This window comes from Euphorbia lathyris, chromosome 4 (assembly GCF_963576675.1).
Source record: "Euphorbia lathyris chromosome 4, ddEupLath1.1, whole genome shotgun sequence".
Taxonomy (NCBI): Eukaryota; Viridiplantae; Streptophyta; class Magnoliopsida; order Malpighiales; family Euphorbiaceae; genus Euphorbia; species Euphorbia lathyris.
Window position 1 is genome coordinate 51,999,059 of NC_088913.1, and position 12,460 is coordinate 52,011,518.

Below are 12,460 nucleotides of genomic sequence, written 5' to 3' on the forward strand. Positions count from 1 at the left end.
AGGGGTTGACAAACTTACAAAAATTGTATAATTTTTAAATTTTTGTTGCGTCGTGTCTAGTTTAGTTTTGCGTTTTCCGGGTTTTATTTAGGTTTTGCATGTTTAGGACCTAAAACCGTGAACCTCCTTCGAATCTAAACTTCGTTATTTGTCTTTGAGGGCTGAGAACCGAATCTAAAATTGCATGACAACTAGTTTAGGTGTGGGACACAACTCTTGTATCTGTAAAAGCATGAGCTAAGGTTTGCATTTAGACCCTACTTTTGAAGAAATGCTAAAATCATTACTTAGGTAGATAACTTAAGAATCGAAAGGCATGTGACATTAAACTTGAGTTTGGGGAAAACTAGTAAACACAAAATTGAAACCCAAAGAATTGTGAGTTGAATTTGAGCCTAAGAGCGAACATCAAAAAGCTCTTTTTCTTAACATTTTTGTGTGAAAGCTTTGACTTGTGGAAGATTACAGATTTTGCACCTAATACTGTGTTGAACCTACATGCGATGGTTTGAGATGATAAACGATGAATCAGCCTCATTAGAATTAACCATTTTCTTTACCTTATTTTTTCTTTTTCATCCACTATAGGAAGCCCCTTTGAGCCTATATTTTTGTAGTTTATAGATTTTTCTTTCGTTCTAACCTGTTTTTGCAAACCACAACTTGGTTTGCTACTTAACCCAATTTCTTGTGCAAAGCTCAAATAGAGCCTTTGTTTTCTTCTAGCGCTTTATCTTTGTTTATGGCATTACAGTAGCAAGCCAAAAGGCTAAGAAGTGAATGAGCATCACTATCCTAAAAAGAAAAAAAAAAAAGAAAAACAGAAAAAAAGAAAGAAAAAGAAAAGAAAAGAGACGAACAAAAGGGAAGAACTTCATTCCCCAGTTCTTAAAAATAAAAAACGTCTCAAGAAAACATCCCAAAAAGAAAATAATAAGGGATGAATAAAAAGCTCAGTCACTTCATATTTGCTAAAGCCATTTAAACTTAGTTTTTGTAGCACTAGAACTATTAACCCTTGTTGTACCTTTAACCCTCTAACCACATTACAACCCTGATTAGAGGCTATTTTTGATATCATCGGAATCATATAGCATAGTAGAGGAACGCGGATGAACGTGCAAAATCAACGTAATCCTAAGCAAGAACATAAGCCGAGAGTAAACACTTTAGCCACCAAAATTGTGTGAAATGAGTGAACTACCTATGGTGAGGTGTTTTACTTAGCGATCCCCTCAAGCTCGTTTAATTGAACATGTGTCTTTTTGCTTAAAACTATGACCTATGATAATTGAAATGCGGCTTTTTGATATCGTGTCTCTACTTTGTATTTCCGAATGCATGTAATTACAGATGCTCGAAATTGTGTCAAGCACCTAGTCAAACCGGGAGGTTTTCTAGCTTGCTTGTGATTGCGGGTTTAGTTTTTTTAGTTTACTTGGGAACAAGTAAAGTTTTAAGTGCGAGGAGGTTTGATAGGGGTCAAAAACCCCTATCTTTGGGTACGGTTTTAGGACGGGTTTTAGCGTTATTTTGTTAATAAGCGAGCAATTCTCGCATTTAAATGCTTTTGTGTGAGTTAGTTAGAAATTGGAAACGTTTTATTTACTTTTCGTTGTTTAGGCTCGTTTTATGATCAATTTAGGCAAATACGGCCAAAATGGCATGCATATTATAATTCTGTTATCTTTTGAAGCTAATTGATCCGTCAAAAGTCGCACCAAACGAAGCGTTTGCTCAAATAAGCGATTGGCGGGTCAATTTAGCCCTTGGACTAATGTTGTTTGGAGTTTATGTGCGTGTGCAGGTTAAAACATGATCAATTTCAGGCAAAAATCGTGTCTCGGGGACCCCCGGCAGTCGCTCGGCGAATTGAGCATCGGCACGCAGCCCGGGCGCTGCTCGGCGAGCAGCCCAGGCACTGCCCAGGCACCGCCCAGGCACTGGCCAGGCACTGGCCAGGCACTGTGCCTGCTCGCCGAGCAGGCCGCCAGGCGCCTGCTCGGCGAGCAGGGGGCTGCTCGTCGCGAGTAGCTCGCCCTGCTCGACGAGCAGACCTGCGGGAATTGGTCAAAAAGACCAATTTCGCCCCCACGATACCACGATGGACCCCACGACTTCCTACATCAATAAGGACACGAATTAGGTCAAGAAAAGGGCCCGAGCCGCTTCTATAAAAAGAGTTTTTCCAATGTAAATTAGATATCTTTTTCCTTTGTAATTTTCTTAGCTTTTCACCTTGAGAAATCCTCTCCACCTCCTCCATATCCTTCAAACCTCCATTGAAGACACCTCCGAAGCTCCATTCACCGAGGATTGCTCAAGCTTCATCCTTAAATCCTAGAAAGACGCCTGCATTGGTAGACAGGTTCCCTGAAAGGGATTTTTCTTCTTTTACATTCTGTCTAGCCTCTGATACATGCTATGAATTCTAGGTTTATTGTAACTTCGTGACAATGTTTCCATCTTTGATATATATTATAGTTCTTGTTTATTCAATTGTTTTGATGTTTTAATCTTTGTCTTATGCTTTGTCTGATTGGTTTAACTCATTCGATAATCCCAAAATTAGGTTGGCACATATTGCGAGCTGAATCTGACCTAGTCAGTGCCTATAGGATTGATGACCCTATAGAAGATTAAGCCCAAATTACTGAGCCTTAGAGCTAGTTTCGGCCTTACAAGGGAATCACGAACTAGGGACTTTAGGAGGATAGATCGGGTTAATCGCCTTGGACACAAGTGACTTAGGTTTCAATTCAATTGTTTAAACATTCTATTTTCATTATCATCATATCCCTTCATGTTCCTTCGGTTAATTGCATTGGTAAAAGATCACTTAGGAGTAGTTTAACTTAATTAGGGGTAGAGTAACTTAATTAGGCGTAGAATAACTTAGTTAGAATCAGATAACTTAGCTAGGAATAGCGTAATTCAACCTAGGAGTAGATTAATTTAATCAAACAAACTCAAAACCCCCTAAGCCTAGATAACATCCGAGATCGAGTAGCTCGGTACTTGCAGAAATAAATCCTGTGGACGATAACCTGGACTTAAACCAGAAATTTATTACTTGATAACGACGGGGTACACTTATCCCTCAGATCGGGTTCTTCGCGGAATCCGCATCATTTACTTAGCCCAACATGCTCCTTGTTGAGCGGTTGCGGTCTTTCCGTAAGACTTGTTCGCCGTGCTTCAGCAACACTTGATCACCGTACTTCCTCAACACTTGTTCATCGTACCTCCGCAATACTTGTTCGTGGTGTCATAGAAACATATAATGGCATCACATCGGGTTTATTCCATCGACAAAACTCTACGAATCCAGCAATATCATTTGTTGGTCCCTTGTAAGGTTGCAAATATAGTTCCAAGGGGGGGTTATGAACTATTTGACCTTTTTAAATGATTAGGGCAAATTTCTTTCTCTTAAGAAAAGATTATATGACAGCGACGCTGATCAATCGACAAGACACTGGCTTAGTCAACTAGTGACTAGGTCAGTTTCGTTTCTTAGGTCAGGAAATAGCACTTAGAGTCTATTCCTGAACTAATTCGTTGGCAGCGCACAACTCAGCTTGACCTCTTTTACTTGGTCAGTGTTAGTTTGTTTTAAGCAAGCAATATAAATAAGGAGTTAAGGTTTAGAAATACTTCACTCAGCAGATTTATCCAGGTTCGGCTTCTTCTAAGCCTACGTCCTGTCCCCGGAACACTTCCGAGATTTCAAATCCTCTACTGAGCTCTTTAAAGGTAGAGCCTCAAACCTTTTACAATATCAGCAATTGAGTATGACAAGAGTACCTTCCTCTATACTTCTACTCAATCCTAATCTCTCCGCTGAGTACTTAAAACCGAGTACTCAGCCTCTCCTTTCTATTCCTAGAAATGATTAAGATTTGTCCTAAACAACAATTGCTAGAACACCTTAGATGATTGAGGATCAATCACTCTAGACTTTTACACAAATGAATAAGCTTGTGGTGTAAGAATTTTCTTTGCTTTTGATGGATAACTTTTTGTACACGTTTGGTCAGCGTAACGGCTTTTGCTCAAAAATTCTCTCATGAATGTGGATTCTGAATGCTCTATTTATAGAGAGCTGTGAGAGCTTCTGGTTATTTCGAATTTCGAAATAACCGTTGGAGGGAAACGGCTACAGGTCGTTTTCACTCAGTCTGTCAGCAGTTCTCTTGGCCAATCAGATTCCAGCATCTTCTGTTCTTCGGTCAGTGTGACAGTATGTTCCTCCATTTTAGGTAACGTCAACCAGACAGCTTGCTGCGTCTTCTGATTTGTACTAAAAGAGGAAATACTTTGTTTGGAAGCTGCTTTGTAGTCAGCGGCTGTCTTGTACGTTTTGTCGAGACAGCTCAGCAGCTTCATACCGAAGTTGTCTACGTGGATCTTCTCGATCCTTCATTGGTGAGCTCCGTTTCAATACTCAACGGCAGCGTTTTGAAATACGCGGGCTGAGTGATCTTGGGCTTGTTTGACTTGGGCTTTGACTTCCATATAGGGCTTGGGACTTATGATCTTTATGTCTTATAACAATTATAAACTCAACATTGAACAAACACATTAGTAACAATAAATCAAAGCATTTAAACTTAGTGTGTTGTAGAATATTTAATTTCACTTAATTAATTTTGTCAAATCAAAATCCTGTGGAAAGGTGTTTCAACATCATTGTCCTCCACTATGGTTGCTAATCTTCTAAAAAGTTTATTTGGACCGTATGTTGTGTGCATTTCCATATGTATGTCATGTGAGGTTGCATCAACGTTCAATGAAGCGTAAATTCTCTCTCTTAAAGTTTGATAATCAGTTGGTGTTGAAAAATGGAGCACCTTCGATTGACCACCAACGTATATCATTGTGTCCATGGGCCCCTCTCTTTTTTATTCTCCATCCCAAGAAAGCATACACAAACAAGTATTCGGGGTGGACATATTTCTGCATTTTCATAAACAATGAATTAATTATATATTATTTGTAACTTAAAGAAAGCTATCGAAACATATCAATGGATATAACATTTGGAACTATAACTTCGGTCGATAAATGTCGATATTGTATTTGATATCGACAAATTTTGAAACCTCGGTCGATATATGTCGATATCAAATACAATATCGACATATAACTTCGGTCGATATATGCCGATATCATATGCAATATCGACATATATCGACCAATATCGCTACGATGCAATCTCATAATATCTGTCGATATTGATCAAAAATCGACAGATATCGACAGAAGAAGAAGAGATGTTTTTTAAGTGCAGTTATTTAATGATCACTTTGAATAGAAGTTCAATAGTCTTTTTCGAATATCAATCTATCATTAAAGCTGAGTGTTGGCTGTTGAGATTCCCCATGAACATTTCAGTGTTTTTTCCTATAAATATACGATTTGTCTATTCATAATTCTTCATTCTAGTAACTTTCATTTTACCCTCTAGAGTTTAAGATGGAGAGAGGATAATCTTCTGCATCTCAAGCGCCACCTTCTTCACCACCTCCACCACATGTTGATCTTCTTGAGTTTGAAAAACTCATTTATGAATTCCATGGTTCCTTCCGTGATGGTGACACGGAAGAAATCATTAGATTCATGAGAGGCATGGCAAAAACCATGTCTTTTGTCTGTGAATCCATGACCAACTATCTTGAGTCAGTTGAGGATGAAAAGAGAAGATTGAAGAAGGAGGTGAAGGATCTCAAAAGGCAGTTGGAGAAAGCCAAAAAAGACTATGCTGATGTTCTTATGGGTCCTCATTATTTCTAGCTTTTTTTTAGTTTATGTATTTTCGTTTTTTATATTTATGTACTTTTTGTTTTGTTTTGTGTTGTTTTTTTATTAATATAAAAAATACAGTTATCAATTCGAATCTTATGGGAACACCAAATATGGTTTAGAACACAACATATATTATTTGGAACTCCAGTCGATATATGTCGATATTGTAAATGTTATCGACAAATATCGGCATATATCGACATTGAAGACTATAACTTCGATCGATATTGTATTTGATATCGACAAATGTCGACATATATCGACATTGAAGACTATAACCTCGGTCGATATATGTCAATATCAAATACAATATCAACATATAACTTCGGTCGATATATGTCGATATCAAATACAATATCGACATATATCGACCAAAATCGTTACGATGCAATATCATCATATCTGTCGATATTGATCAGAAATCGACAGATATCGATACTATTGGGGATAAATATGAAACTGATGTTCCAACCAAAATGCATTTTCAGACAACAATGCCACTGTTTTAAGGGTTCGCACGACCATGAAAACATGAAAAAGGAAGAGAAACAATATACATTGGGTTGTAGATAAACAAAATGCTAGATCTTAACGATGAATGGAGACTAAGCTTTAAATCTTTTCAATGGAACTAAAAACTAATGAAAAACTTACATAATTGTATAAAATCTTGTTGTATGAACTGTGGGTTGGATTGATTGTTGTAGTATTCGTAGTCGTTCTATAGATTGCTTTGTTCTTTAGAGAGAGAGCACGAGAAAGAGAAAGAGGGGGAAAGACACAAAGTTATGTTTATGAAGAAGACGAGGGCAAATTTGAAAGTTATTTGTTGAAATATGTTAGTTTTGGTCATTTATTTAAAAGGAGTTAGAAATGTAAACTAACCCCTTAAAAGGTGCTAGCTTAGTAATTCTCCCTTTAGATAATAACTCTAATCCAATTAGTTATTAATTTAAGTTAGTGATAATTAATTAGAGTTATAATCATATAGAGATTGATGGAGGTGAGAGAGTTAAAGAAGGTAATGGAAAGGAAATGGAAGTTAAAGTTTAATCTTGTTTGGGAGTTTACAGAATGTAAATGAGGGATAAATGAAAGTTAAATTTACCCTACAAAGATAAATAAAAATTTAAATTTTTTTTTACGTTACTTCCATTAACTTCCAATTTGGATGTTAGAGTTTGGAGGTTATAGAAAGTAAACATTTAACCCTATTATTAACTTTCATTTACTCTAAAAAAACAACTCACAAATAAGATTAATTTAATATTTAACCTTCCATTAACCCGCTTCCAAACAAGGGCTCAACAAAAAAAAAAAAAACTATCAAATAAGGTTAATTTAAAATTTTATATTCAATTACTTTCCATTAACCTCCTCGTTCTTAACCTTTATTGAGATTAATAGGAGTTATGAAAACTTTTTTAATTTAACTCTCATCTAACTATCAAACAGCTTATATTTGTTAAGTACATGGCAGGCAGGCAGGCAGGGGCGTATTATTAGTTTTAAGTTATAAGGCATTTGATATCAAACAAAGAAGCTTCCCAACACATGACTCTTATGCAAAAAGCCCCATTTTCACAGCGACTTTCAATCTTCTCATCTCCACAAACACTAGACCCCTCTACAAATCTTTTTGACAAATCCACTTTCCAATTTCTGATCAGTCCACAAAACCCATAAATCTTTTACTTGAAAGAACACATTCCTCTATGTTTCATCGGTTTACAGCTAAGGTTTGATTTGATCTCCCTCTCTCTTTTATCTCTCGCGGAGTTCTAAATTCTCTCTGCCTTTTTCTTTGATTTGTGTTTCCTGTCGATTTCAAGTGTTAATTCGATCTGATGCTCATATCCTTTCTGTCAATCTTGGTATACTTGACTGGACACTAGCTATTTCTAGGGTTTTCACTTTGGACTTGATCCGAAATCGATTTGCTGCTATATAATCTGTTTTTGGATTAACATCGAGGATTTGTGTATATATATATACACACATGCATATACATGCGTGTAGATAGAGATAACTAGAATTGGCTGTGGTTTTGTTGGTACCTAAGAAAGATGCAATCTAGAAGGCATGAAGATTATGGGTCAATATCTCCATCTTCTAAGCCTCGTAATCAGCATAGACATGATGTTGATTCATTTCATATGTCCCGTCGTGAAACTGTGGATCGGTCTCCAAGTATGCAGCGGAGGAGTTTAAGCCCCAATAAGAAGAACGATGGGTCTAGGAGGATTTTACTAAGGGATGGAAGAAGCGGTTCAACTGAAAGGAGGGACTACAGTTGGCATTTGGGTTCAGGAAGGATAGAAAAGTTCCGCTCTGGTTCACCCCCTTTTGTTCCAGAGCACAGAAAGCCTCACTTTGATGAGGATGTTGTTCATAGGAAATATGAGCATACTGATGAACTAGTTTATGGAGATGGTAAAAGTGGTAGACTAAATCATGTTTATGAATATGATCATCACCCTACATCTTCTAGAATGACTAAAGAGAAGAATTATACTGAAAATAGGATTCTGGGTATTGAAGAGGGTGTGACAATGGGCCAGAAATCGATGCCTAGGGAAGATGGGATTGTTAGGGGGTCACATCGAGTGCCCCTGGATTACATTCCCACATCAAATTATGAGAAAACTGGTAGAAAGCATCAACAGTTGCCATCTCGACATCTTGATATCGGACAGTATGACAATGAGGAACTTAGGTATCCAGATCCTATATCTCCAGATAATTTACCAGTAAATGAATTGTACAAAGAAGGCGAAAAACCCATGTTTCGCTCAAGGATTGATTCTTATGATACGAAGCCAACTTCTCATTTGAAAGGTTATGGGAGAACTCATTTTAAAGATTTTGCTGGCACATCTTCAGGTATTTCAAGGAGCGAGTTTCTGAGTTCTTATAGGGAAGGCATGCCTGTCTGTATTGCTGATGAATATCCTAGGAATGGTATGAAACTCACAGAACCTATGGATTTCAACACATTTGGTCAAAGATCATTTGTAGAAACAAGAAGAAACATTGAAACTGGTAAGAGAGTTCTGACAAGTTATCCTCGTTGTTCTTATAGCCCTAATAGGAGTGACCATGATGATTATGTTTACCCTAAATCTCAGGGTTTAGTGATTGATAATAATGAGTATCCATCTGATGAGTTCAGGATGATGCCACCGCTCTCGCGGCTGGATCATGAGCAAGCTCTAGCAGAGTATGATTATAGAGAATTGTCAAAAATGAGTGCTATGTACCCTACTATGGAGAAGATTGATCCCACTGAGGACTCTTACGGTAACATGAGAAATAGCAGTACGTGGGACCATAATATACACAAGCAAATGGGTATAGAAAACATTGACTCAAGGAGAACATTGTATGCGCCAAAGCACGGTGAGGAATATTTTGGTTCTGAATACACTCGACATGAATTTGGCAGGAGAACCCCTCGAGATAATGGAACATCAAATTTGAATGCAACCAAGGATCAGCAGATCTCACATTTGAAATCAGATTATGGGTTCGGGAGAGATGCAGGTCCACAGTTTCAAAAAGAAAGGTTACAAGACCCAGGCATGTCTGTGTATGACTTGGAGATGCCGAAAATATCTTCCAAAAGGCATAGGATGGAAGGTGATCTTGCCATGTATGAGCCGTCAGATAAATTGCTCAAAAGAATGTACAGGATGGAGGACAACATGAATAGGCGTGATCCTAGAACTGTTATTGTTTCAAACAAGAATTATGCACAACAAGAATATGAAGATGGACGTGAAAGTGGTGAGAAATGGATTGATGAAGATCTAAATGATTTACGTCCATCAATGAATCAGAGATTTGACCATACTGTGTACAGAAAGGCCAAGAGAACATATGACGGTCAAGGCTACCATGGGGATTTTACATCTGAAGACTGGTCTTCTCAAGAATCTTTGGGACATTCTCGGAAAAATCAAGTTAGATATTATAAACCAGGTGTTAAATATATGAAGAGTCATCAAAGGTCCGGTCCTATGTACTGGTACAACTCAAATCAGAATGATAAAAGAAGTGGCATTTACAGAAAGAACAAAACTGGGAAAAAAAATGATGAAAATGATGAGGATGAGGAGGCAAAGGGCGGAGGTCCATTGGAAGATTGGGTGAGTGTCACAAATTCAGAGCCTTGTGAAGACTCTGAGGAATTTAAGCAACTGGTTCATGAAGCCTTTTTGGATTTCTCTAAGAAATTAAATTTGAGCTCAGCAGTCCGTAGAAGATATCAGGAGCAAGGAAAAGTGGGTAGTCTGTTCTGTATTGTATGCGGCAGAAGGTTTGTTTTCTATTCTGTAGTATGCTTTTAAGAGTGCAACACAATATCAGATTTTGATGCTGAGGTTCCTAGTTATTTTGTTGAGTTCCCGGTGGGATTCTTATATTGCTACTTTGGTTTGGATGATTGTTTTTGTGGCTCATGCTAGGTGAACAGCTTTTCTTTGGCCTCAAGCTTATTGATAAATGAAATTAGAGGTGGCAATTTCTGACACGAAAACACGAAAACAGAGCCAACCCGACTGACACGACACGATTGACACGAAAGTCATTTTTCTAACATTTATAACATATAAAACCATATAGAACATAAATATGAGATAACACGATTTTGACACGAAACACGACAATTGCCAGGTCTAAATGAAATACTGATGAAACTTTCAAGGTCATCATGATTATATGATTGCGTTCCTCTTTCTTCTGTTTTCTTTATGCTGTATAACTAAGATGGGTATTTTGGCAAGGTTACATTTTACACTTATCAATTGAGTTGGGGTAGTCATGGTCATGCAGCATTTTATGCTATGTTTAGCGTTGGATTTACTTGTGATACATACACTAGAGGGATGGAAGGACCAGTGTAAAATGGTCATTAACTAGACAGGGGCAGGATTAGTGTAGGACGCCCATCAAAGATTTCGCAATACATTCTGAAGTTATAAGTATAATAGAATTTGATTTGATTATTCAATGCAATACATTCTGAAGTTACAAGTATAATTAAATTTGATTTGATTATTCAATCTCGATTTCTTGTTCATGTTTTGTGTTTTTGTAAATAGTTATGATCATCTATGTTTGTCTACTTAATGAGTTTTTAATCAAGTTCATCTTGGAAATGCTGTATACATATTAGAACACTTATATGTATCTTCCTTTACAGTGCATCAAAGGATTTTATGGACACTCAACGGCTGGTGACGCATGCATACATGTCTCACAAAGTTGGGTTGAGAGCACAGCATATGGGCCTTCACAAAGCAATATGTGTTCTGATGGGGTGGAACACTTATGTACCTTGTGACACAACAACTTGGGTTCCGGATGTCTTGCCAGATTCTGAAGCTTGGGCTCAGAAGGAGGACTTGATGCTGTGGCCACCACTCATCGTCATTCACAATATTTCCATGTCAAATAATAACCCAGAACAACAGCAGGTTATACCCATTGAAGGGGTTGAAGCTTTTCTGAGAGGTGAGTAACAATCTTTTTTATCAATTATTTGATTCCAAAATTTATTGAAAGGAAATGCATGCCAAATAATGTATATTTTGCTAATTTGATACTAGAAAATCAGTTCCTGTGATCAGGATACTTGTATTTGAAGTCATGAATTTAGAGATTATGATTTGCTGGACTGGGCTATACGTGTTTGACATTGTGACTAATGCATTACATTTTCTTTTGATGGTGGTATGTAAATGATGGCAGGTAAAGGTTTTTTTGTTGGGGGAAAAATCAAGGTATGTCTAGGTAAGCCTGCTGACCAAAGTGTAATATTAGTAAAATTTTTGGGAACATTTACTGGACTTGGACAGGCAGAGAAACTGAATAAATATTTTGTGGAGAATAAACGAGGGAGAGAAGAATTCAAAGAAAAAAGTAGCAGTAGCAGTAGCAGCAATTTGGAAGGTATTGAAGGAGAGAAGATAGAGGAGCAGCTTCTATATGGGTACATGGGAATTGCAGATGACTTGGACAAAATGGATTTTAATACCAAGAAGTGGATTACAGTGAAGAGCAAGAAAGATATTCAAGACCTGGCGGATGCTCCTGTTAAGACTGACCAGAGATAGCTCAACTACTACTAACTTGGTAAGTGATGCAATTAATATATATGTGTGTTTGTAAGGAGAACAACAATAGGAAAAGTCTGTTATGAGGAAAAGTGTGCAAAAGCAAGCTTGTTATATTTGTTTTACTTTTGTAATTTTGTACCAGATGTTACCATTATGTACACAGTTTTACATTTCATAAATCTTATAGTTTATCTTTATGTGAAGTGAAATGTGTTCTGTCGTAAAGGTGCAGATGTTGGTATGCTGCCAAATTTACATACCTCCTCAGCGTTCCATCTTTATCAATGTTTTGAAAACCACACTGGAAGTCGAACTGGATTCACAACTGAGTTAGGGGTCAATTGGTTCAACCGGTTGACTCGGATTGGTTGAACCGGATGATCTCATAAGTAATATATATCTTTTTTTAATTTAATTTAATTTAAATAATTGAATTTACTGAGAGTTTTAAATTTTATTTTATGTATATTTAGAATTTAAATACTAAGTAAATTTTGTTTATATTGCAAAGATCAATTACATTTTAAATAATA

The 12,460-nt window shown here is 37.0% G+C and overlaps 1 protein-coding gene across 1 annotated transcript; it reads left to right on the plus strand.

Moving 5' to 3' along the window:
• Window positions 1-7,313: 7,313 nt before the first annotated feature.
• Window positions 7,314-12,130, plus strand: LOC136225941 (uncharacterized). Its single transcript, XM_066014126.1, has 3 exons — window positions 7,314-10,126; window positions 11,012-11,322; window positions 11,560-12,130. The coding sequence occupies exons 1-3, from the start codon at window positions 7,875-7,877 to the stop codon at window positions 11,922-11,924; spliced, it is 2,928 nt and encodes a 975-aa protein (XP_065870198.1). The 5' UTR covers window positions 7,314-7,874; the 3' UTR covers window positions 11,925-12,130.
• The last annotated feature ends 330 nt before the right edge of the window (window positions 12,131-12,460 follow it).

Bases quoted from the DNA above. Each gene is read 5' to 3' on its own strand.
- LOC136225941 (XM_066014126.1), top strand. From the start codon at position 7,875: ATGCAATCTAGAAGGCATGAAGATTATGGGTCAATATCTCCATCTTCT. The intron at 10,127-11,011 runs GTTTGTTTTCTA...CTTCCTTTACAG, and splicing joins TGTATTGTATGCGGCAGAAG to TGCATCAAAGGATTTTATGG. The intron at 11,323-11,559 runs GTGAGTAACAAT...AAATGATGGCAG, and splicing joins GGTTGAAGCTTTTCTGAGAG to GTAAAGGTTTTTTTGTTGGG.